This window comes from Artemia franciscana, chromosome 21 (genome assembly GCF_032884065.1).
Source record: "Artemia franciscana chromosome 21, ASM3288406v1, whole genome shotgun sequence".
NCBI lineage: Eukaryota > Metazoa > Arthropoda > Branchiopoda > Anostraca > Artemiidae > Artemia > Artemia franciscana.
Window position 1 is genome coordinate 34,260,295 of NC_088883.1, and position 27,266 is coordinate 34,287,560.

The 27,266-nt window shown below is 33.9% G+C and overlaps 1 protein-coding gene across 2 annotated transcripts in view; it reads left to right on the forward strand.

Annotated features, from left to right (window-relative positions):
- Positions 1 to 27,266, forward strand: part of LOC136040975 (signal transducer and activator of transcription 5B-like) — a 206,711-nt gene that overhangs the window by 122,469 nt on the left and 56,976 nt on the right. For both annotated transcript variants that reach the window (XM_065725449.1, XM_065725448.1), the window contains exons 8-10: positions 6,037 to 6,195; positions 15,041 to 15,155; positions 21,132 to 21,280. In XM_065725449.1, coding sequence (XP_065581521.1) covers positions 6,037 to 6,195; positions 15,041 to 15,155; positions 21,132 to 21,280 — 423 coding nt within the window. The remainder of the gene's footprint in view (positions 1 to 6,036; positions 6,196 to 15,040; positions 15,156 to 21,131; positions 21,281 to 27,266) is intronic.

The window sequence follows — 27,266 nt, forward strand, 5'->3', positions numbered from 1 at the left end:
GGTCGCTCCTTACTACAGTTCGTTACCACGAACTGTTTGATCTTCACGTTTTGGACTGGATATCGAACTTCCTCTAAGACTTTCAACTTTTATTGCTTATATTGTGTATGATCCATTATATTTTTGCATCCATTCGGCTAGGCCTCTGAATTAGAAAAAAGAAATTTTGTTGAATACTATTTTTTTTTAAATAGTGGAAATTTACTGCGTATCAGACATATCAAATTGAACTGATTTATCAAAATATAATGGTATATAAAAGAATTCCCAAAATCCAGTTTTTATTTTATTTTACAATGTTGCAAAAATAAAAGAAAAATTGATTAAAATGAATTTTGATTTTAGTAAAGCGTATAATCTCCAGCGAAAAAAAAAATCCTTCGTTCCGATAACTCATTCGTTTTAAGGGCTGGATTTCCAAGTCTCACATAATCGGATATCGATCTTCCTTTTAAATTTCCACTTTTATTGTTAAAATTGTATTTGTTCCATTTCGTAGTTCGCTTTATATTCTTATTTAAAAGATCTTTATCATACAGAGTTTGAAGTACAGTTCGGATGCCTTTGAGTTTGGAATTTTGTAAGGAAAGAGACAAATTTTCTAAAGAAGCCGTTTCAGTGCTCTTCAATGACACGTGGAATTTCGGCTTCTTACGAATCAATATATCGTAAATATCGAAGCGGATCAAGTGCATTTTTGGCTTATCCCAATGTAGCTGAAACTCAGTAGCCCACTTCTTAGATCATTTGTGAACTAACGTGTTAAGGTAATTTGAGGCTGTCATGGTCATGTGAGGAAAAATAATGCATCCCTAAAAAATGGTCCGTCCCCCAACTCTTCTGTGTTTGGGCCCGTCCCTTACATTTTAAAATATAACAGTTTTTGTATTATCATTTAAATAAAGTATAAAAAATCTTTGCCCGCCCCCCCTCTTCCTACCAACATTAGGTAAAGTCCCTTCTTAGTTGGTTCAATAAGGGTCGGATGAATTCTACATCTTAGGCAGCTCATGGACGAAACGTGGATTGATTTTGCCTTGTCTTGATTCATGTTTAAGACCAACACAAGGATAGAGAGAGGTTTAAAACTTCTTCCCCCCTGAAATCCTAAATTTTTTCTAAGTTCTGCGCGCTTTTTATACAACTTTACGATAATATTTATATTTTTTTCTTATTGAACCTATCCAGGATGGGGGGCCAGGTGGCCCCCACCTCTTCCGGATTTTTTCGCCCTTAGATTTAGGAAAATACCTATTTTTGTATTATCATTTAATAATAAAAAATCTTTGTCTCCCCCCTCCTACCAATCAAACAGTTCGTGGTAACGAACTGTAGTGAGGAGCGACCCGGCTCAATAGTAACCTAAACTCTAAAAAACGGAATTTTTAAAACAATATTTACATTGAATCGCATTTTAATGCTGATTTTAAATTTATAAGTTTCGTTAAGTTTAGACTTGCCCATAAAAAGTCATGAGCCTGTGAATATTTGCCTTATTTTAGAAAATAGGGGGAAATACCTCTTATAAGTCATAGAATCTAAACGAAAATCGCACCATCAGATTCAACATATCAGAAAGCTCTAAGGTAGAAGTTTCGAGCTCCTTTCTTCAAAAATGTGGAATTTTGCATTTTTTGCCACAAGACAGGTCATGGATGCATGTTTATTTGTCTGTTTTTTGTTTGTTTTTTCCCAGGGGTGATCGTACCCATTGGTCCTATTTTGGTCCCATTGGACCCATTGGTCCTAGAATATCGCAAGAGGGCTCATTCTAACGGAAATTAAGAGTTCTAGTGCTCTTTTTAAATGACCGAAAATTGGAGGGCACCTAGCCCCCCCCACACTAATTTTTCCCAAAGTCACCGGATCGAAAATCTGAGATAGCCATTCTATTCAGCATAGTCGGAAAACCTAATAACTATGTCTTTGGGGACGACTTACTCTTTCACAGTCCAAACAAATACAACGTAGAAACAATAGGGAAAGTTTTTTCAAGACAATGGAAATTATTTATGTAGATATTTTTATTCTCTTTAGTTTGAATGAGTTTATATTTCTTCATTTCATTCTTTTCGCCAGTCCTGGTTGAACTTCGCTGAAGTAAGGATGCTAGGGCTATATTTTTAAAAAAAATTGTTTTAATAAGTGTTTTTATATTCAGTTTTAATTCTCACAATTTGATGTAAGTTCTTTTATATATATATATAGTATTGTATTGTGCTGAAGACGGCCCTTGGACATAGGGCCGAAATATCTACATAAATAATTTCCATTGTCTTGAAAAAACTTTCCCTATTGTTTCTACGTTGTATTTGTTTGTTATGGAAAGGCAGTGTGGTCTTCGTCGCTATTTTCTTTCACAGTCCCCGTGGGAGGGACTGCAAGTTACAAACTTTGACCAGTGTTTACACATAGTTATGGTTATTGGGAAGTATATAGACGCTTTCAGGGGGATTTTTCTTGGTAGGTTATGCGGGGGACCTTTCCATGGAGGAAATTGTCATGGGGGAAGAAAATTTCCATGAAGAGGGTGCAGGATTTTTTAAAGCATTTTTTAAAGAACAATGAAAAAATAAATGTGAAAAAGTTTTTTCAACTGAAAGCAAGGAGCAGCGTTAAAACTTAAATTGAACAGAAATTATTACGGATATGAGGGGTCCACCTCCTCCTAATACCTTGCTCTTTTTTCTAAAGTAACTTTATTAATTTCAAATATTTATTCTTCGGCCTTTTCGATTCAGGGGTAACCCGGCCTTTGTGACTTAAGGAGTTGGGTGAAAATTTAAGTTTTAATGTAAAGAGCGAGGTATTGAGAAGGGGTGAACCCCCTCATATATGTAATAAAAATATACGAATATAGAAGTAGTTAAAACCCCTTCTTAATTGGCGTAACAATACTTGTCTTTTTATTGTATTAAAGAATCGTCTGCTTTTAGGAAGCAAACAATCAGTTTTAATTATTTGGAATCGGCGATGAATATGAAGAATGCAAAAAAACGTAACTTAGCTGCCGAAGGTGCATAATTCATTCAACCCTTATTACGCCAATTAAGAAGGGGTTTTAACTACTATTGAATAATAAAAAAACAAGTTTTTATAACTGAAAGTAAGGAGCGATATTAAAACTTAAAACGAACAGAAATTACTCCGTATATGAAAGGGGCTATTCCCTCCTCAATGCCCCACTCTTTGCGCTAAATTTTGACTCTTTCTCTCAACTCTACTTTTTAAAACAGTAAAAAACTTTAGCACAGAGAGCGTGACGTTGAGGAGGGAACAGCAACTTTCATATACGGAGTAATTTCTGTTCGTTTCAAGTTTTAATATCGCTCCTTACTTTCAGTTAAAAAATTCTTTTTTTTATTTAATTTCTGAACGTTTTTAAATTAAGGCATGTTTTGATTTTGGCTCTCCGCACATGAATAATTAAAGCAAAATTTGCATATCAATTTATTTTTCTGGCTAAATGGCTTTCCCATAGTTTTGATCGGACGATTTTGAGAAAAAAGGAGCGGGGGAGTAGGCCTAGTTACCCTCCAATTTTGAGTTATTTAAAAAGGCAACTAGAACTTTTAATTTTTTACGAACGTTTTTATTAGTGAAAATATACGTAACTTATGCAACAAACTTCTATATTCGTATATTTTTATTACATATATGAGGGGGTTCACCCCTTGTCAATACCTCGCTCTTTACATTAAAACTTAAATTTTCACCCAACTCCTTAAGTCACAAAGGCCGGGTCACCCCTGAATCACAAAGGCCGAAGAATAAATATTTGAAATTAATAAAGTTACTTTAGAGAAAAGAGCAAGGTATTAGGAGGAGGTGGACCCCTCATATGCGTAATAATTTCTGTTCAATTTTAAGTTTTAACGCTGCTCCTTGCTTTCAGTTGAAAAAACTTTTTCATATTTAATTTTTCATTGTTCTTTAAAAAATGCTTTAAAAAATCCTGCACCCTCTTCATGGAAATTTTCTTCCCCCATGACAATTTCCTCCATGGAAAGGTCTCCCGCATAACCTACTCCCCTCAACCCCTCCCCCAACCAAGAAAAATCCCCCTGAAAGCGTCTATATACTTCCCAATAACCATAACTATGTGTAAACACTGGTCAAAGTTTGTAACTTGCAGCCCCTCCCACGGGGACTGTGAAGGAGTAAGTCGTCCCCAAAGACATAGTTATTAGGTTTTCCGACTATGCTGAATAGAATGGCTATCTCAGAATTTCGATCCGGTGACTTTGGGAAAAACGAGTGTGGGAGGGGGCCTAGGTGCCCTCCAATTTTTGGTCACTTAAAAAGAGCACTAGAACTCTTAATTTCCGTTAGAATGAGCCCTCTTGCGATATTCTAGGACCAATGGGTCCAATGGGACCAAAATAGGACCAATGGGTACGATCACCCCTGGGAAAAAACAAACAAAAAAAAACAAACAAATAAACATGCATCCGTGACCTGTCTTGTGGCAAAAAATGCAAAATTCCACATTTTTGTAGATAGGAGCTCGAAACTTCTACTTTATGGCTTTCTGATATGTTGAATCTGATGGTGCGATTTTCGTTTAGATTCTATGACTTATAAGAGGTATTTCCCCCTATTTTCTAAAATAAGGCAAATATTCACAGGCTCATGACTTTTTATGGGTAAGTCGAAACTTAACGAAACTTATATATTTAAAATCAGCATTAAAATGCGATTCTTTTTATGTAAAAATTGTTTTAAAAATTCCGTTTTTTAGAGTTTAGGTTACTATTGAGCCGGGTCGCTCCTTACTACAGTTCGTTACCACGAACTGTTTGATTGGTAGGAGGGGGGAGACAAAGATTTTTTTATTATTAAATGATAATACAAAAATAGGTATTTTCCTAAATCTAAGGGCGAAAAAATCCGGAGGGGGGGGAGGTAATTACGCCACCTGGATAGGTTCAATAAGAAAAAAAAATAAATATTATCGTAAAGTTGTATAAAAAGCGCGCAGAACTTAGAAAAAATTTAGGATTTCAGGGGGGAAGAAGTTTTAAACCTCTCTCTATCCTTGTGTTGGTCTTAAACATGAATCAAGACAAGGCAAAATCAATCCACGTTTCGTCCATGAGCTGCCTAAGATGTAGAATTCATCCGACCCTTATTGAACCAACTAAGAAGGGACTTTACCTAATGTTGGTAGGAAGGGGGGGGGGCAGAATGACATCGATGACTCTGTGTTTTCAAAATTAGCTTTTTTAGGCCGTGTCGAATAACACAAACATTCCTTTGAGATTTTGAGCACAGAATGACGTCGATGACGTTTTTTCTGTTCTTAAAATTAAGCTTTTTTAGGTTATATCGAATAACACAACACTTCTTTGAGATTTTGGGCTCAGAATGGCGTCGATGGCTCTTTCTGTGTTTTCAAAACCAGCTTTTGTAGGTCGTGTCGATTAGCACAACAATTCTTTGAGATTTCGAGCTCAAAATGACGCTGATGACTCTTTTCCTTTGATTTCCGAATTTGCTTTTAGGTCGTGTCGAATGACGCGACAATTCTTTGAGAATGCGATAAAACGTCGTCTAGAAAACATACACCTCTTATTTTGTTTCCATATTATTTTATTTATAGATTTATTAGAAATTGTCTAATTTTTAATATTCTCTCTAAATTGATACTTCTTGCATATGAACTTTTGTTTGTTGATTTACTTGTATATTATTCATATTTATTTCCAACAAAAAGTTTAAAATTAACTTTTTGTTTAAAAAAAACTGACTTTTCTGTACTTAAAATGTCTATACGCAGCCTCTTCGATATGTGAGGTGCAGATGTGACAGTAGAGCTCTATGGATTATTTCTAAAACGTTTTTATGAAATTTGAGTTTTTTCTTACCATTGGGAAAAATTAGGCTCTTCAGCCTGATTTTAATAATTAGGATCTTTCAGTATCAATATTTTGCGAAAATGTTCTTACTATTCTTTGATTTCTAAAAATAAACTTTCAAATTCTCTTACCATTTTGAAAAAATTAGGCTCTTGGAAATCACAGTATCTATTTTCAGGTGTGAAGCCTTGTCGGAGATAATTTGGCAAAATCGACAACAGATAAAAGATTCTGAAAGGTTGAGAACTAAATTTGCTATTGATCCACCAGGGTCAGTGGATATTCTGCCAACTTTAAACACACAAATTACGCAGTTACTTTCCTCTTTGGTCACTAGGTAAGTTGTATTTCTAAATTTGAACTTCGAAGCTTTCTTAGGTAAACATATCCTCACGATCATGAAATAGGTTTTGTCTCCGATCTACCCAAACTAGAATAGAATAGAATGTGATTTAATAGCTAAAATAGCACACAAGCTAGCATAAGCACGTCAGAACAATTACAATGATAAAATAAATGTTAAGGGATAAACATAGTTACAAAGTTAAATCAATTATTAAAATGCGAAACAAAATAGGGAACGAAAGAGTTTTTGTACCTCATTGTCAACATTTGGGGACACAAGTCGAGTATTTGGAGCTCTACGAGCATTAAGTCCTGTATTGGGAAGGATTGGGGGGTTTTCTTTGAAGGGGGGAAGAAGACGTCGATGATAGTCAGAACTATGGCACTTGTGCCCAAAGTTCATGGTAAGGAAGTGACGTCGTGATTCCAATGTAGTGAGTTCAAGTTTAGTCAAACCTTCATCATAAGTAGTATAGGGCGTCCCCAGTATAACTTTTTACATATAGCTCTTTTTTTATAGCTATTTATTTTTTTATAGCGTATAATTTTTACAGCCTCTTTTTTGAATGCTTTCAATTTTCGAACATTGGGATTTGGTCAACCCAGGGTGCCAGACAGGGCAAGTACATTCAAGACAAGGTCTTATATAAGAACAATAACGATATCACGGATTATCATGCTTGAAACAGCGTATATGCAATACATTGGTAATGACTTGATAATCAAGTTGAAACTTTCAAATCAAAATCTGAATTTTAATTCGGAGAAACATCTTTTTTTGTTTTCCGCTGTGTAAATATATTTCTTTTGTCACTAATAATTAGATTCAGGTATACCAGTCAAGGCTGTAGCCAGGGGATTAGGGTGTCCCCTCCCCAATGGTTTGTTCGACTCACCCAAAATATTGTCGTACAGAAAGATTTAAGGGAAATGGGAACTTCCTGGGAGGGTGTAAAGAGTCAAAGTGGGAGCCTTTGGTTAGATTGGGATGGAGGAGGACGTGTGTATTTGTGTTGGTTTCAGGATGCTTGGTGCTGCGGTGCGCTGTTAGTCGTAGTAGTAGTAGTTCATAAATATGTATAATGTTCAATCGCAACCAAGTATTGTAAAAGGAATGGATTTCATTGGTCTGAAATTTCGTCTACAGACTTAGTTGCAAAATGTGTCATTTTTATGGACTTACTATTGCAGAAACTTTTATGCCAGGGTTGTTGTTCTACCTAAAGACGGGTTCTGGCGCATAATCTTACCTGAAGTGTTTGCGTTTCTTATTATTATTATTATTATTATTATTATTATTATTATTGGTGTTTTAGTAAAGACAGTATCACTGTATAAACAGTATCACTGTATAAGTGATACTGTACACTGTGTACAGTTCGCTTATACAACAGCTATTTTGTGAAATAATAAAAAAAAAAAAAGAAAAATTAAAAAACTCATCTTTAGATGAAGCTACTCAGGGATCCTAAAATTTAGGTCCCAACCTTTGTTCTTCTTCTCCTTCTTATTTGTTCTATTTCGTCTTTTCTCTTTTTTTTTTTCTTTATGCAAAAAAAAGAAAAAAACTCAAAACGAAACGAGCAAAAAGAAGTATCTTCAGATGATGCTACTCAGGGATGCTCAAATTTAGCTGTCAACCTGTTTTTCTTCATCTTTTCCTTTTTTTAATTCTTTTTTTCTTATGAAAAAAAAAACAAAAAAAACTCATAACAAAACCAGCAAAAAGAAATATCATCAGATGACGCTAATCAATGATCCTCAAAGTTAGATGCCAATCTTTCTTCTTTTTCTCCTTATTTTTTGTTCTTTTTCATCTTCTCCTTTTTTTTATTTTTTTTTTTAATGGAAAAAACTCAAAACAAACGAGCAGAAAGGGATATTTTCAGATGAAGCCACTCAGGGATCCTCAAATTTAGGTGCTAACGTTTGTTCTTCTTCTCCTTCTTTTTTGTTCTTCTTGTTTTTCTCTTTTTTTTTATGCAAAAAAACTCAAAACAAAACGAGCAAAAAGAAATATCTTCAGATGAAGCTACTCAGGTATCCTCAAATTTAGGTCCCAACCTTTGTTCTTCTTCCCCTTTTTTGGTTTCGTCATCCTTTCCTTTTTTAATTCTTTTTTATGCAAAAGAAAAACTAAAAACAAATCTAGCAGAAAGAAATATCTTCAGATTAAGCTACTCAGGAACACTCAAATTTAGGTGTCAGTCTTTGTTCTTCTTCTCCTTCTTTTTTGCTCTTCATCTTCTCCTTTTTTAATTCTTTTTTATACCAAAAAAACTCAAAACAAAACGAGCAGAAAGAGATATCTTCAGATGAAGCTACTCATGGATCCTCAAATTTAGGCGCCAACCTTTGTTTTTCTTCTCAATTTTCAATTTTGTTCTTCTTCCCAAATTTAGGTGTCAACCCGTGTTCTTCATCTCCATCTTTTTTGTTCTTCTTCATCTTCTCCTTTTTTTATTCAAAAAAAAAAAAAAAAAAAAAAAAAAAAAAAAAAAAAAAAAAAAAAAAAAAAAAAAAAAAAAAAAAAAAAAAAAAAACAACGAGCAGAAAGAGATATCTTCAGAAGAAGCTACTCAGGGATCCTCAAATTTACACGCCAACCTTTGTTCTTCTTGTCCATCTTTTTTCTTCTTCTTCATCTTCTCCTTTTCTTATTCTTTTTTATGCAAAAAAAAGTACTCACAACAAAACGAACAAAAAGAAATATCTTCAGATGAAGTTACTCAAGACTCCTTAAATATAAACGCCAACTTTGTTTCTTCCTTTTTTAAAAATAAACATACATCTCTTAGGAAGAATCTTTCATTTACTTTCCATGCTATTAAAAGTGATTGATAGAGTTTTTTTTCGAGAACAATTGTTTATTTAAAATGAATGTACTATAAAATTTTTTCACTTGCACCTGGTCTTCTTTGTAGATGGCGAAAGTGTTAAATACGTAATCAAACAGTTTCATGGTAGCGTACTGTAAGTAAGGAGTTACTCATCAAGACTCATTAAGTTTCAAATCATCAAGAGTATCGAGTGCACAAAAATTTACTGAATTTATAAAAACAGGGGAACTTCTCTGAAGGAGGATAATTTTTCTCAGAAGGAGGAAAAGGAGGATAATGGAAAATAAGTTCAGCAGGAGGATAAGTTCAGCTTGTCTGAGAACGCTAGTACAGAGGTTTAAGGGTTAAATTTCTTCCTTAAAATTACTTATGGGACTATTCGTGGTAACGAACTGTACGGAGTGACATGTACTAATAGTAACCATAAATCTAAACACCAAATTTTGGTCACAGTATGTCAAAGAATTCTAGGTGACGGACTATACGTAAGTAGGGGCTCGGCTTGTTAGTAAACGAAACTCTGAAAAACAGAATTTCGGTTGCAGTATGTCAAAGAGTTCGAGGTAATGGACTGTAAGTAAGCAGAGACTCGGCTTGACTGTAATCGAACTGAATTTTGGCTACAATATACCAAACAGTTAGAGGTAGCAAACTGTGAGTAAGTAGGAACTCGGTTTGATAGTAACGGAAACTCTAAAAGACAGAATTTTATTTTCAGTATGTCAAAGAGTTTGAGGTAATGAACTGTAAGTAAGTAGGGGCTTAGCTTTTTAGTAACCTTAACTCTAAAAAACATAATTTCGATTATAATATGTCAAAGGGTTCGAGGTAACAAACTGTAAGTAAGCAGAGGCTCGGCTCGATAGTAACCCATACACTAAAGAACAGAATTTCGGCTACAATATACCATACAATTCGAGGTAACGAATTGTAAGTAAGTAGGACCTCGGCTTGGTAGTAAAGGAAACTCTAAAAAACAGAATTTCAGTTTCAGTATGTTAAAGAGTTTGAGGTAACGAACTGTAAGTAAGCAGAGACTCGGCTCGATAGTAATCGAAACTCTAAAATACGGAATTTCGGCTTTAATATACCAAATAGTTCGAACCAATAGTCCTAGAACATCGAGAGAGGGCGTATTCGAACGGAAATAAAAAGCTCTAGTGTCATTTTTAAGTGACCAAAAAGATTGAAGGGGAACTAACTCACGTTCGTTTGGTGAGGAAATGGAAATGGGAAATGCTTCTCCAATAGCGTCTTCCCGATGGGATTGTATGAACGTATTTGCGTTGAGAAGGTCCCTGTATGTTCGACGTAGTATGTTCTTTGGTTTTCCCCTTCGCTGCGTTCTCGTTGGTTGCCTTTTCACTGGAGGATGGACTTTGGTGTTCGGTCGTCTTTCATTCGTACAACATGTCCCAAGCATTTCTATCCTGGGTCCTGATCATGTCGATGACGAGAAGTTGCACAGTAATTTGGCATATCCTCTGGTTCGAGACGTGTTGTGTCCAGTTTATGTTAAGGATTCTTCACAGACAATTGTTCTCAAAGGCTTGTAGTCTCTTCTCTTGCTGCTGATGTAACTTCCAGCATTCGCTTCCATACAGCATAACTGGGTGGACATTGCTGTTTTGTTTCATTCAGGAATAGAAAAAGTCACATTTGCGCAAGTCTGGCAAATGCGGAGAGTGAAGAACGGTGATCTTATCGACAAGGCCGTGTGTTCTTAGGCGTTGCTATTAGGGAAGAATCACTTTCCAAGAGTTTCTAGTGCTCTTTTTCTGTGTATCCTCTCCAATAGTGTATCCAGGATTTTCGTTCGGTGGGGGGGTATTTTTGGGGGGCAAAAAATTAAAAAAACACAAGAAGAATTTGTTTATATATATTTTTGTTACATTCTTATGAGTCCGTCACTTTTTATGGGGGGGTGTTCAAACCTGGAACACTCCCCCTCCTGGATACGGGCTCAAAATTTCAAAACAAAAATGTGATTTAGATAGCTTGACCAAAAGGTAGGATATGCATTATTGGTTCATAATCTAACAAACATCCGGGTGCGTCCGATATGCCTGTTTTGAGCATATTTGTATATACCCTTGTTTGTGGGTATTGGGTTGTGGGTAGTCCTATATTGCCCTGTGTATATTTGTCATATACAATAAAAAGAATATAAACATTAATTTTGGCTTTTAAATATTTTTTTATTGGGTCATCCGCCTTTGAACTCTTAGCTTTAATCAAACAGTTCGTGGTAACGAACTGTAGTAAGGAGCGATCCGGCTCAATAGTAACCAAAACTCTAAAAAATTGAATTTTGATATCAATAGCTACATCAAAAGAATCGCATTTTAATGCTGGTTTTAAATATATAAGTTTCATCAAGTTTAGTCTTACCCATCAAAAGTTACGAGCCTGAGAAAATATGCCTTATTTAGGAAAATAGGGGGAAATCAGATTCAGCGCATCAGAGAACCCTACTGTAGAAGTTTCCAGCTCCTATCTACAAAAATGTGGAATTTTGTATTTTTTGCCAGAAGACAAATCACGGGTGCGTGTTTATTTATTATTATTAAAAGAATCGCATTTTAATGCTGGTTTTAAATATATAAGTTTCATCAAGTTTAGTCTTACCCATCAAAAGTTACGAGCCTGAGAAAATATGCCTTATTTAGGAAAATAGGGGGAAACACCCCCTAAAAGTCGTAGGATCTTAACGAATATGACACCATCAGATTCAGCGCTTCAGAGAACCCTACTGTAGAAGTTTCCAGCTCCTATCTACAAAAATGTGGAATTTTGTATTTTTTGCCAGAAGACAAATCACGGGTGCGTGTTTATTTGTTTTTTTTTGTTTTTTTTTCTTTTCCCCAGGAGTCATCGTATCGACCAAGTGGTCCTAGAATGTCGCAAGAGGGCTCATTCTAACGGAAATGAAAAGTTCTAGTGCCCATTTTAAGTGACCAAAAAAATTGGAGGGCATCTAGGCCCCCTCCCACGCTCATTTTTTTCCCAAAGTCAACGGATCAAAATTTTGAGATAGCCGTTTTGTTCAGCATAGTCAAAAACCATAATAACTATGTCTTTGGGGATGACTTACTCCCCTACAGTCCGTGGGGGAGGGGCTGCAAGTTACAAACTTCGACCAGTGTTTACATATAATAATGGTTATTGGGAAGTGTACAGACGTTTTCAGGGGGATTTTTGGTTTTGGGGGTAGGGTTGAGGGGAGGGGGCTATGTGGGAGAATCTTTTCTTGGAGAAATATGTCATGGGGAAGAAAAATTCAATGAAAAGGGCGCAGGGCGCAGGACGAATCTGGTCACGTTAGAAAAAAACGTCAAATTCAGAGCTTAATATACAATGCTGGGTGTTCGGAGCCTCTCTATTATGGAGTATAATTTGAAAATAACACAACTATACGAGCGATAAAACATATATACCACAACCATAACTCAACTAACGAAAGAACTGCTAAGAGATAACACAACTATAAAGCGAAAACAGGTGAAAACTAACGGGAAAATAAACGAACTTAGGGGTGGAATGGGTCCAGAGAAAAAATATAATCCTTTTCCAATTTTGAGCCTAACTTCCGCTTAGGAGTAATAATGTCAGAAGCCCCGAAATACCGAATTATTTTCTTTTCAAACAGTTCGTGGTAACGAACTGTAGTAAGGAGCGACCCGGCCCAATAGAAACCAAAACTCTAAAAAATGAAATTTTGATACCTATAGCTACATCAAAAGAATCGGATCTTAATGCTGATTTTAAATATATAAGTTTCATCAAGTTTAGTCTTACGCATCAAAAGTTACGACCCTGAGAAAATTTGCGTTATTTTAGAAAATAGGGGGAAACTCCCCCTAAAAGTCATAGAATCTTAACGAAAATTACACCATCAGATTCAGCGTATCAGAAAACCCTACTGTAGAAGTTTCAAGCTCCTATCTACAAAAATGTAGAATTTTGTAGTTTTTGCCAGAAGGCAGATCACGGATGCGTGTTAATTTGTTTGTTTTTTTTTTTTTTTTCCAGGGGTGATCGTATCGACCCAGTTGTCCTTGAATGTTGCGAGAGGGCTCATTCTAACGGAAATGAAAAGTTCTAGTGCCCTTTTTAAGTGACCAAAAAAATTGGAGGGTACCTAGGCCCCCTCCGACGCTAATTATTTTCCCAATGTCAACGGATAAAAATTCTGAGATAGCCATTTTATTCAGCGCAGTCGAAAAACCTTATAACTATGTCTTTGGAGACGACTTACTCCTCCACAGTCCCCATGGGAGGGGCTACAAGTTACAAACTTTGACCAGTGCTTACATATAGGAATGGTTATTGGGAAGTGTGCAGGCGTTTTCGGGAGGATATTTGGTTGGGGGGAGGGGTTGAGAAGAAGGGGATATACTGGGGGAACTTTCCTTCGAGGAATTTTTCATGTGGGAAGAAAATTTCCATGAAGGGAGCGCAGGATTTACTAGCATTATTTAAAAAAAAAACAATGAAAAAATAAATATGAAAAAGTTTTTCAGCTGGAAGTAAGGAGCAGCATTAAAACTTAAAACAAACAGAAATTATTACCCATATGAGGGGCTCACTTCCTCCTAATACCTCGCTCTCTACGCTAAAGTATTTTTAGTAATGTCAACTATTTATTCTACGGCTTTTGTGATTCAGGGGTCATTCTTAATGAATTGGGACAAAATTTAAGATTTGGTGTAAAGAGAGAGGTACTGACGAGGGGGCGAACCCTCTCATATGTGTAATAAAAACATGAGAATAAAAAATTCTTTACGTAAGCTAATTTATAAGTTACGTATATCTTTTACTAATAAAAAGATTCGTAAAAAATTAAAAGTTCTAGTTGCCTTTTTAATTAACCAAAAAAATGGAGGGCAACTAGGCCTCCTCCCCACTCTTTTTTTCTCAAAATCATTCGATCAAAATTATGAGAAAGCCATTTAGCCAAAAAAAAAAAAAAAATAAATATGCAAATTCCTCTGCGGAGAACAAAATCAAAACATATATTGATTCAAAAACGTTCAGAAATTAAATAAAAAAACAAGTTTTTCCAACTGAAAGTAAGGAGCGACATTAAAACTTAAAACGAACAGAAATTACTTCGTATAAGAAAGGGGCTTCTTCCTCATCAACGCCCCGCTCTTTACGCTAAAGTTTTTACTGTTTTAAAAAGAAGATTTGAGAGAAAGAGTCAAACTTTAGCGTAAAGAGCGGGGCGTTGATGAGGAAGCAGCCCCTTTCATATACGAAGTAATTTCTGTTCGTTTTAAGTTTCAATGTCGCTCCTTACTTTCAGTTGGAAAAACTTGTTTTTTTATTTAATTTACATAAGCATCGTTTTTTGTTTTCGTTTTGGTAGTCCTAGTTTTTGTTTTTAATAAGGTATAACGAATTGATTGTACCGTTATTTATATAATGAAGTGGTTAGTCTTACGTTTGATTTGAAACTTTCTTAGTGGCAATCTCGCTTATATTTTATATTCTATTCAGCTTACGAACAGTCAGTAAAGCCAGTCGTGTTTTATTTTTGCTGGGGGGTAGGGGGCAGAGAGGATACTTACTTCCCGCAGAGAAATTTTACAGGCGCAAAGTAGATAATCTAATGGTTATAATCATTTTGTACTTTTTGAAATTTTATTTTTGTTAAAATAAAGAGGAGGGTGCAGTTAACAAATGAAAGTAATGAAATAATAATCGAAATGGTTAGATGAAATAATTACTAATTATTGATAAATAGAATAAGTTGATAAAGTTGATAAGTTGATAAATAGAAAATGATTTTTGTTAATAAATGACAATTCGGTTAAAAATTTGGCTTTATTGGGAGACAGAGGAGGAAGGGCTAATCAAAATTTTGTCCTGGGAGTTAAAGAGATCTGAACTATTACAGAATTAAGCTAAAAATTTTGCTACTTTAATACTGTTTGGTGATTTAAAGTTTTAATACTGTTACGCACTTGCAGTTTCATACTAATTTGTTTTCAGCACTTTCATCATAGAAAAGCAACCACCTCAAGTGATGAAAACAAATACGAGGTTTACGTCTTCTGTCAGACTGTTAGTTGGACCCAAATTGAATGTTCACATGTCACCTCCTCAGGTATTAACCATTTTTTTTAGTTTTTTTTTCTGTTATTTATTCATTCCTTTTAAATAAATAAATAAAAGTTGAAGAAACAGAAAACTCAGATAAATAAAAAAACTTAGTGAAAGTTAAATAAGCAAATATTTTTTTATTTCATTGTTACTTATTTGTTTTTTGTGCTTATTTATTTGATAAATAAATGACCTCATTTATTTAACATATAAATAAAAATCAGATAAATAAATGAATATTTATTTCTGAGACATAAATAAACAATTATGTAAATAAAAGCTAGATAAATAAAAAAAATATTTGTTTATTTATTCTGTTTTTGTTATTTATCTATTTATTTTTTTTTCGTCATATTTGTTTCCTTTTTTACAATATTTTTTTCTTGGAAATAAGAATAAAAAAAGACTGTGTTTTTTCTCCCTGTTTTTTCTCCCCATTTTGAAAATTAATAATCATAATTCTGGCGCATTTCATAGCTTTTTGAGGTTGTTCATTTTTTTCTTCTTTATCACAGGAGTGACAGGGGAGGCATTATTCTAAGCCTAGATAAAGGGGGGTGGGGATCGGCGCTCATGCCCCCTCTTCAATGCTTCTTAAATCTAAGTGTCTTTTTTATTTTTTTTTACTTTTTTCACATTATTTGAATTTTCACATTTGCTTTTATTACTTACTTATTTTAATTGGTTCTTTTTACCTCAAAAAAATTGTGGTTATGTGCTACAGAAGCTAACTTCTTTGCAAAATGTGGGATTTAACCAGGGAACCGTCAGTCGAGAACCTCAGCCTCATCCATTACGGTGTCACATTGTATCCACTTGTTTTTTTTTTTTTGTAAAAGGCTGTTCACACATTTTTCGTAAAATAATTATAATGACAAATTTGAGTTCTTTTGGGAGGCGAGGGCGAGTGGAGAGCAAAGGAACGGCTTTGCTCAAGTGATCAAGAGTTTGATCACTTGATTTTCTTTGCTACATAGTTCTATTTTCTTTTCTCAAAAATTTTCTTTCATTCTTAAAAAAAATGTATTGTTTGATGAAACTTGTAATGTGTATTTGTTTTTTTTTCGGAGGGGGAATGAGGGAGCTACAAAGCAATGGCTTATTTTTAGAATTATTTAAGAATTTCATCCTTCGATTTCCTTTATAAGATTTCCTATTTTCTTAAGATGTCTCTTTCGTTCTTAAAAAAAAGTGTTATCTGATGAAACTTGTAATGTTTTTTTCTTTGAGGGTGGGGGGTGAGGGAGCTTCAAATTAAAGGTTTATCTTTCAATTAAGAACTTGATAATTTAATTCCCTTTTATCAGATATTATGCTTTGTCTTCTTAAAATGTTTCTTTCGTTTTTCAAAATTGCGTTAGTTCGCTGTATCATTTATATTCTACCGTAAATCCCCTTTCTCTCCTTTTTTGGTACTAAAAATTTACCGTAGGTTCTATATTTTTTTATTTTTTATTTTTTATTTTTTTAATATACTGTTTATACAGCTTAAGACATAAGAAAACTTATTAACCTGAAAAACCAACTCGGTAATAAGCATACCATGCAGGATTATTACCCTGAATTAACTGGTAAAGTCTGTGATGCAATTAAGACGTCTTTTTATTTCAGCTAACCTCAAGAGCACTTCATACACGCAATTTCCCCTCTTTTTTAGTACCCCTCTGAATACTACCAAAAACTAATTTGGAATAATCGTATTTTTTCATCGTTTCATTCTGCGAACCCAGCATACCTTTCATAAATGAATAAACCAGAAATACCTTAAAACCCATTAACCACAAAAGCCATAAACCAGAAATAGCTTAAAAACCTTAAAAACCTCAAAAGTCGTTCTCTAAAAACTATCACTTTGAAAGGAATGTGTTATAAAGCATTTGAAGATGATTGCTAATATTACAGTTCATATCACTCATTTTATTTGTTCCCTATTCATATTATTTCAATATTAACATTATTCATGGTATATAATTTATAGTGTTATAATTGTGTTTCTTCCACTTGTGCTATATTTTTTTGTTGTTTTTAGTATTATATTTGTTTTTGTATTTTGTAGGAATGATCAGCTTACGAAATGCTGAATAAAATTATGAATAAACGCCTAATAAAATACCGAAAAAAAACTAAATGTTGAAACATCGATTATTTATAAAAGGCAAATAAATAAAACTGTGTGACCTAAAGTAATTTTAAAAAAATGCACATAGGCCGTGATCCTAGTTTTCCTGCTGTGCTTTGTCCTGTTGGTGTTTTTAGTCTGCTAAAATCCTGGCGTCTGTGGTCGCATTAACTTCGACATTTTAATTTCCTTCTTCACTCGATTTGATCGATAAGCTCGAGATATTTCACATTAGACCACCAAATCAGCCCCTGACCAAGTAGCCCCCCCCCCACCCCCCCTAGAGACTTACAAGAGTGGAAACTGGCACTAGTATCGAAAAAAGTTATCAATGCCATCTACCATTTGGCGACATTTGGCATTTTTTCAGTCTTTCTAATCTTTTTTCCCCCAAAACTGAGAATAAATACTTATTGCTACCCTAATTTTACCAATTACGCTAATAATATTAAACTGGAAAAAAATGCCAAGTGTGACCAGACACTGGATGGAGTCGGTATTTTTTTGTCAATACTAGTGCCAATTGCCACTCTTATAAGCTATCCATTCTTTTAACCCCTGGCAAGCTCGGGCCACACCACGGCTCATCCATCTTTTCTTTCATTTGTAGACTTTTCGTATTTGTTTTGTATAAAAAATAATAATATATGTATGAAAAAATTGATTTTGAAATGGGCAGACACGAACTACCCGAAGAGTTTGTTAAGTTTTTTTTTTTTTTTTTTTTTTTTTTTTTTTTTTTTTTTTTTTTTTTTTTTTTTTTTTTTTTTTTTTTTTTTTTTTCCACGAGGAGAATTCTCCATTACTATTATTTGATGATTTTCCAATTCACTTTTATGTTATAAATTCATTGACAATTTATTAAGTATTTTTATTTATTAACTACTACCTCTACTTTACTTTAATAAAAATTAACAGATCTATGAAATTAATAGAAATTATCATACTAACTACAGATAAACTACTTGAATAGTTTTTTTCAGTACGAATTTTTGAATTTCCTTCTTTTTTTGGTCATTTTATGTATACGGATAAACAACTTAGCAATTAGGAGAAATTTGGGACTATTTTCTTTGAGAAGTGCCTGGTAGTAAATGCGGTAATGTACTGGAAAAAAAAATACTAGCATAGAGCTTCCTGGATTTCTGTACATATAAATATTACATAAATTAATAAAGATACATAAATAAACATGAATAAATAAATAGAATATATGATAAATAATATACTTAAATATACATATTATAAATAAACATACAAAAGTAAATTTTTTAATAAATTTTTTTTTATTCCTGCCAAAATGCGAATGCAGTCTATTATGTCACACACAAAAAAGATTCTCTGCAACAAGATGTGCCACCCATGAATATGAATAACAGTTATACCATATACGTATTATCGGGAAGCAAGAGGGATTTGAGAGTGATCTTTGCCCTCCACATCTCTAAACCTCCTTATGGGGTTGAACCACGGAACCATCTGTCGTGGACCTCGGCCTCATCGATGACGCTGTCACAATTTATCAACTAGTTTGATATTTCTGTGACACTGCTCACACTTTAGATAAAGCAATGCTATTGACAAATTTTGTTTCTTTGGGAGGGGGGGGGTGATTTGGTAGCAAAGCAATGGCTTTTTAAAATACAGAATTTTTTTTTTACATAGTTCTACCCTCTCTTCTTATAATATTTCTTTCGTTCTAAAACATGAGTTACTATGAGCCGCATCAATCTTATTTTGCCGTAAATTCACTTCTCTCCTTTTCTGGTGTGAAAAATTACCGTATGTTCTGTATTTTATTAGAGTCTACCGAAAGTTGGAAATTTATTTAATAACAATTATTTAAAAATTAATTAAACAATGTATTTAAAATTATCGTATGCTCTTTATTTTATTACTCTTTCGGAAGTTGAAAATTTATTTAAAAACGGTTGTTTGAAAATCAATTAAACAATATATTTGAAAATTACGTATGTTCTTTATTTTATTGGAGTTTACCGAAAGTCGGAAATTTATTTAAAAACGATCATTTCAAGATTAATTAAATAATCTATTGAAAAATTACCGGATGTTCTATATTTTACCAGAGTCTACCAAAAGTTGCAAATTTATTTTAAAACAATTATTTAAAGATTAATTAAACGATTTATTTAAAAATTACTGTATGTTCTATATCTTATAAAAGTCTATCGAAAGTTGCAAATGTATTTATAACTATTATTTGAAAATAAATCAATCTGTTTAAAAATTACCGTATGTTCTTTATTTGATTTGAGTCCAGCAGAAGTTGCAAATCAATTTTAAAACAGTTATTTAAAAATTAAATAAACTATTTATTTAAAAATTACCGTATGTTCTTTATTCCATTAAAGTCTACTGAAAGTTGTAAATTTATTTAAAAACAATTGTTTAAAAATTAATCAATCTGTTTAAAAATTGCCATATGTGCTTTATTTGATTAGAGTCTACCGAAAGTTGCAATTATCTAAAAATTAACTAAGCAATTTGTTAAAAAATTACGACATGTTTTGTGTTATTAGAGTCTACCGAAAGTTTCAAATTTGTTTAAACAATTTAAATCTGTAAATCAAATGATAAATCCGTAAAAATTAGTCACTCAAGGTTATTGCTCAGTTTATTAATATTACATTCAGTTTATTAATCCGGGATTAATAAGCTTATAATATATTTTATGCATAAAAATATACATTAATTTGAAAGTAATCAGCACTGGAAAATACTAATAAATTGCCATTAATATACAAGAGGATCTCCTTCAAGAGGACTTGTTTTATTTTTCTAAGAAGTTGTTTCACACACTTTTGATAAAGCAATTACAATAACTAATTTCGTTTTTTTAGGGGGGGGGGGGTGAGCGAGGACAAATCAATGGCATCTTTTCCAATTGAGAATTTGATCATTTTGTTTTCGCATAGTTCAAACAGAAATATGATGTTAGAAAGCTAAATAGCAAAAAAATGACCTTGAAATTGATCTTGAAAAGTGTCAATTTAGACTACCCGAATTTTTTTTTCTACCTCCATATTCTGGATTAGTGACCCTGTACGAAAGAGAAGACCTGAAGGACGGAATGTCAAATTGGAATGATAAATATATTATTTATTCAAGAAAACAGAAATATAGCTGAAGATGTAGGATTAGTAATTACCGAAAAAGCAACTCTCCACTTCCAACTGAAAGCTTTGACTGGAATAACAGGGAAAACTTTTCATTCACAACAGATTCGGATCTTTTATTTCCCGTCCTCTTGATTTTCCTCAGCTTTATATTTCTGTAAAAATTGATAATAAAAGTATTTTCATATTTTAAAAAATTCCTCAAATCACATTTCTAAAAACTGATGCATGTGCAAATGTTAAAAAAAATAGTACACCTTATAATTCAAAAGAACCTAGTCAAAGAAATACGTTCTTTGTAACAAACCAAATTTCAGCTGAAAACTCTCACAGTAAAATTTCCCACCTGGAAATTTAACCACTATATTCTGAGGGGGAGGAGGGAAATCAATGCACCCCCGTGGATTCATTTTGGATTGGATTACAGGTGGCATCTTCATATGAAGAAGGTTAATAAGCTAATTAATTCTTGCAGTTGGCAAATACAACTTTCTGGCAATTCCTTTTTTATGGCCTTTCTGGCCGTTCCTTTTTATGTGGCCTTTCTGGCCGTTCCTTTACACCTTTTTCGCCAGAATCGCCCATACAATAAATCTCTTCCTTTTTTTATTTTTCTCCGTTCAAAAGCCTTTATTTGTACTTAAGCTCAATTCCTCTTAGAATTCTTCTCTTCATGTATGCGATTTTCAATGAAATAGGGTTTCAAGTGTCTGCTTTTGCCTAGGTTTCTGTGTCGATAATCAGCGAAGCACAGGCGAACACTCTGTTGAAAAATGATAAAATGGCCAAAGGAGATACGTCGGGAGAAATCTTGAATAATACTGGATCAATGGAGTACCATAAATCAACAAGACATCTGTCCGTGCATTTTAGGTAGGTTTAATTCTAGTATTTTTCTCTAAAAAAGTAGAAAGAAAACAATGTATGTTATAATAGGTTATGCAACTGATTTGCTGACTGGTTACGCAATAGCAGTGTTCTGTGGAAGAAATAATAATCAGCTGATCGACAATTTGTAATATCTGAATTACCTTGTTTAGAAAAAAATTCAACTTTTTGTGGCTAAAATACTTGTTTTATGTCTAGGGATATTTTAATTAATTGTATAATTGTTATTAATCTATCTTATTGAACGACCAGTAATTATTGTGGTTTTTTTCTAAATTCGGTATTTTGATTTTCTATGAAAATTGGCATACTACCACTTTCTGGTGTGAAGAAACAATCTAAATAGGCCAAAGAGGCGGTCTTACTGGTGTACGGGGTCTTGTGCATCCGCCATAGTGCTGGGCTGACGTCGTGATCATATTGTAGCGGGAGCAATATTAATGTAGCCTCCAGAAGGAGCGGTTACAATATGATTTCTAGGGTTCAGCGGGAACGTTGTGGTTTCAACAAGACGTCAGATTATAACTGTGCAACGACAGAGAGTGCTGAGTTCGTTCTATCGCTTATAAGTTATTCTTTCGGGCACTTTTATGATAAACCTCTCCCGCTCAAGTTTTTTTTTTCATTGATGCATTATGGAAACGGTGTCTTTTCGTTAATTTCTTTCAGCTTAGGGTGGGACAAGACAGAGAGAGGTGACAGAATAGATGGTAAATATGTATCTTGGGCTATATATTTGCACATTCGGGGAGGGGGGAGTATTTGGAGAGTGTGAAGTTAGAAAACAATCCTTACTACATAATATGCAGAATAATTGTACCTAACACAGTAGGCATGCAAACCCGCTATACTCCCCCCCCCCTTAATGTGCAAATATATAGCCCGAATTTGTCTCTAAATTATTATATATTTTATCTTACATTTTTGTATTTCATTAGGATTTAGCGTTAGAGATACATATTAGAAGAACATTAGGTAGGGCATATATCATACAACTACCTAGGGATATTTTAATTGGTTCTATAATTGTTATTAATTATTATATTAATATCTCATTGAACTACCAATAATTTTATATAGTGGGAAGAAACGATTTAGATAGGCCACAGGATAGGCCACAAAGGCGGTCTTACCGCTATGCGGAACCTTGTGCAGCCACTGCAGCATGGGGCCTGACGTTGTGGTCATATGGTAGCGGGAGCCGTAACAATTTGATTGCTATAGTTCAGCGGGAATGTTGTGGTTTCGATAAGACGGCAGATTATTCAATTCAATTAAATTCATTTCTTTATTTACAAACAAAAGCGTAACAATTAAATTACTAACAATAATAATTACTAATAATTTACCAATAATACTTATAATAATTACTAATAATAATTAATATATGTTATAAAAATAATAGTAAAATAGTAATAAAAATAATAGTAATAAAAGTAAATAAATAATAAAATAGATAATATAAAGAATATTATAATATAAAGAATATCATAATATAAAAAAAATATTATAAAGAAATAATAATAAAAAAATAATATAATATGAAAATATAAAAATAATTTAATAATATAAAAAACATTAATAAGAAACAAAATAAAAAATGAATAAACAAATAAATAATAAAAGTAATAATAAAAATAATTACTAATAAAAAGTAATGACAACTAATTGACTAAGTACTAATAACCGCCCCAAAAAAGATACAAAAAAAGCAATTACAACGGGGCGGCCCCTTAAATTTTTTTTTGCCAACAAATAATTAATCAAACTAAGCAACAATTACGCGCAACGACGAAGGGTCCTGCATGCATTCTCTCGCTAATAAGTTATTCTTCGCGCTGACAGTAGATTCTGCGCCACGTATTTATAAAAATTAACATTTTGCGCGGGTAAATTCGATTCCACGCTGCAGTAAAATACAATATAAACTCAGTTACCTTAATCAAACTGTTCGGGGCAATGAACTGTAAGTTCGAAGCGACTTGGCTCAATAGTAACCGAAACTCTAAAAAACGGAATTTTGATATCAATAGATAAATCAAAAGAATCGCCTTATTATGCTGACTAAATAAAAAAAAAACATGTTTTTTAACTGCAAGTAAGGAGCGACATTAAAACGTAAAACAAACCGAAATTATTCCGTATATGAAAGGGGTTTTCCCCTCCTCAACGCCTCGCTCTTTACGTTAAAGTATGACTCTTTCTCACAACTTTACTTTTTAAAACAATAAAATACTTTAGCGTAAAGAGCGAGACATTGAGGACGGGAAAAACCCTTTCATATATGGAATAATTTCGGTTCGTTTTATGTTTTGATGTCGCTCCTTAATTGCAGTTAAAAAACTTGTTTTTTTAAAATTTAATTTCTGAACATTTTTTAATTAATGCATGTTTTGATTTTGGCTCACAGCACATCAATAATTAAAATGAAATTTGCATATTAATTTTTTTTTTTGGCTAAATGGCTTTCTTGTAGTTTTGATCGGACGATTTTGATACAAAAAGGCTGGGGAAGGAGGCCTAGTTGCATTCCAACTTTTGGTTACTTAAAAAGACAACTAGAACTTTTTATTATTTTTTTACGAACGTTTTTATTAGTAACAAATATACTTAACTTACGAATTAACTTACGTAACGAAATTCTATATTTGTTCTATAAAATTCTATATATTTGTTCTATAGATTCCTCCATGGAAAAATCCTCCCACGTAACCCCCTCCCCCTGACCTCTCTTTAAACTGAAAAACTCCCTCTGAAAACGTCTGTACACGTCCCAATAACCATTACTATATGTAAACAATGGTCAAAGCTTGTAACTTGCAGCCCCTCCCCCGGGGACTGTGGGGGATTAAGTTGTCCCGAAACACATAATAATTAGGCTTTTCAACTATGTTGAACAAAATGGCCATCTCAAAGTTTTGATCCTGTGACTTTGGGAAAAAATGAGCGTGGGAGGGGGCCTAGGTGCCCTCCAATTTTTTTGGTCACTTAAAAAGGGCACTAGAACTTTTAATTTCTTAACTTTTAGAATGAGTCCTCTAGCGACATTCTAGGACCACTGTGTCAATACGATTGCCCTTGGGAAAAAACAACAACAAATAAACACGGATCCGTGATCTTGTCTTCTGGGAAAAAATATAAATTCCACGTTTTTGTAGATGGGAGCTTGAAACTTCTACAGTAGGGTTCTCTGATACGCTGAATTTAATGGTGTGGTTTTTGTTAAGATTCTTTGACTTTAAGGGGGTTGTTTCCTCCTATTTTCTAAAATAAGGCATATTTTTCTCAGGTTTTCGACTTTTGATGCGTAAAACTGAACTTGATGGAACTTATATATTTAGAATCAGCGTAAAAATGCGATTCTTTTGGTGTAACTATTGGTATCAAAATTCCATTTTTTAGAGTTTCGGTTACTATTGAGCCGGGTCGCTCCTTACTACAGTTCGTTACCACGAACTGTTTGATTCCAAATATCAAGTTTAGTATTATCCATCAATAGTTACGACCGTGTGAAAATTTCCTGATTTTTGAAAAGAGAGGGGAAACACCCCCTAAGAGCCAAGAAATTTTAATCAAACTCATACCGTCAGATTCAGAGTATCAGAGAACCCTAGTGTAGATGTTTCAAGCTCCTACACACAAAATGTGGAAATTTGCATTTTTGCCTGAAGAAAAGATCACGGATGCGTGTTTGTTATTATTTTTTTTCCATGGGTGATTGTATCGAACCCGTGGGTTCATTCAACCGGAAATTAAAAGTTCTTATGCCCTTTTTAAGTGACCAAAAAGGTTGGAGGGTAAATAACTTCCCTCCAATGCCTTTTCCCCCAGGGTATCCGATTGAAATTTTGAGGTGGTCTTTTTGTTCAGCATAGTTGAAAGACCCAATAACTAAGTCGTCAGGGTAACATGACCTCTCAAAGTCTGTGGGGAGAGGCCTGTAAGTTATGAAATTTGCCAATTGCGTTCACGTATAGCATTTATTACTGGGATGTATACAGAAATTTTTCAGGGGGGGGGGGGTATTTTGTGCTTGGATTGGGTTTTGGATTTGAATTTTGGAAAAATTTTCCGGGGGGGATTTTACAGGTAAAATTTTACACTGGTGGTATTTGGTATCTGGACAGAAGTATTTGATATGAAATGTGGCGGTATTTCTCCTCTCCTCGATACTTTGTCCTTGCCCTGAAGTTTGACTGTTGTCGCAGTTTTTTAAGAACGGCTCCTGAAACACAAGGGCCTTTCAATTAGAATAGGAAACTTTTTAAAAGTGTTAAAAGCTTTAGCTTAAAGAACAAGGTATTGAGGAAGGGGACATCCTCTTTATATTCGGAGTAACTTCTGTTCGTTTTGATTTTTAATATTGCTCCTTACTTTCAGTTAAAAGCTTGTTTTTTTTATTTAATTCACCATTACGAAGGTAAGTGCAGAAAAGTACTATAATGTTATTTTACGACGTGAAACTCCAGCGTGAAAACGTTGTTACGGAGGTAATATTATTATTTTTTATAATAGGAAATATACTGCATCGCAAACTTTGTACTTTTTAAGATAAGTTAGCTTCATTATGGATGCTCATTCATTGGCGCTTCGACGGATTTAAACATGCAGACTGCATTGCGTGCGTACGGCGTCGTTCGAATTTAAGTTTGTTCAGCTTATTTCTGAACTGTATTATATGTCGTGGAATTGCAATAACGATTCGCTTCGGCTCACACATGTGAAGGAAGTATAATGTTAAAAAAAAAAAAATGCGTGTGTTATGAATAACGTAGAAGCCTTACCAGTTGAGATGACATCAATATTCTACAGAAGAAAATTCACTTTTCCTGCTCGCGGTGGGCAAATTCGTGTATCAGGTCTTCGTAGTCCAAGACATTTGCTGTGTCTTTTTCAACGGATAACGTAGCCTGTCTGTACAACCTATCTTGCGACATTGTTGATCGCAGGTAATTTTTTATTATCTTTAACTTGAAAAAGCGTCTCTCCGCACTTGCCATTGTAACAGACATTGTCGTCATAATTCCGACCGTAACGGCAATGTTGGGAAAAGAATCTCGAACAGACCAAGCATATTGGAGACATTGGATGGCTGTTTTGACGTTATCTTGAACAATGTCACGAAAAATCTTTATAAAAGTCAGTCCCATCCAAATCGTGGGTTTCTCCATTCCGTAAGGAGACCTCCGAATTCATGCCGCCCTTTAGCAAATCTTCATCAATTAGCGACAGCATTAAAAGGATTAAAAAAATAATAAGGCTTCAGGTACTGATAGTGTGGTCAATGAGTTTCTTAAATATGGTGGCTCTGAGGTTAGAAATTAGTTACTGAAGATTATGGATATGATTTTTGAAAAAGGGGAAGGACCCAACAATTTTAAGAAAATCTTAATTAAACCACTGTATAAGAAAGGTGATAAGAGTGAGTGTCGTAATTATCGAGGTATTAGTCTGGTCCTTTTAGCAAATTACTTAGTAATATGATACTTTTTAGACTGGGAAATGCTGTAGACAAAGTTTTAAGAGAAGAGCAGTGTGGTTTTAGAAAAGGCAGAGGATGTATCGACCAAATTTTCACTCTTCGGTTAATAATTGAGAAGTGCCTTAGTTGTCTAACACCTTTGGTCTTCAGTTTTATAGATTATGAGCAAGTGTTCGATTCTGTTGGTAGAAGAGTTTTAGCAAAGGTTTTATCTCTATATGGTATACCAGACAAATACATTAAAGTGATTAGTGCTTCTTACGAGAATAATACTGCTGTGGTTTAAGGTAGAAGTGAGGTTAGCAGCTGGTTTTGTATTAAATAGAGGTTAAACAGGCTTGTGTTCTATCCCCCTTTATATAGATCATTTTGATGGACTTTGTCTTAAGGAGCACAGGAAAGGCCATGGGAGATCACGGAATCAAATGGGGAGGAAAAACTCCCCTGGACTTAGATTATGCTGATGATTTAAGCATACTCTAGAGGTTT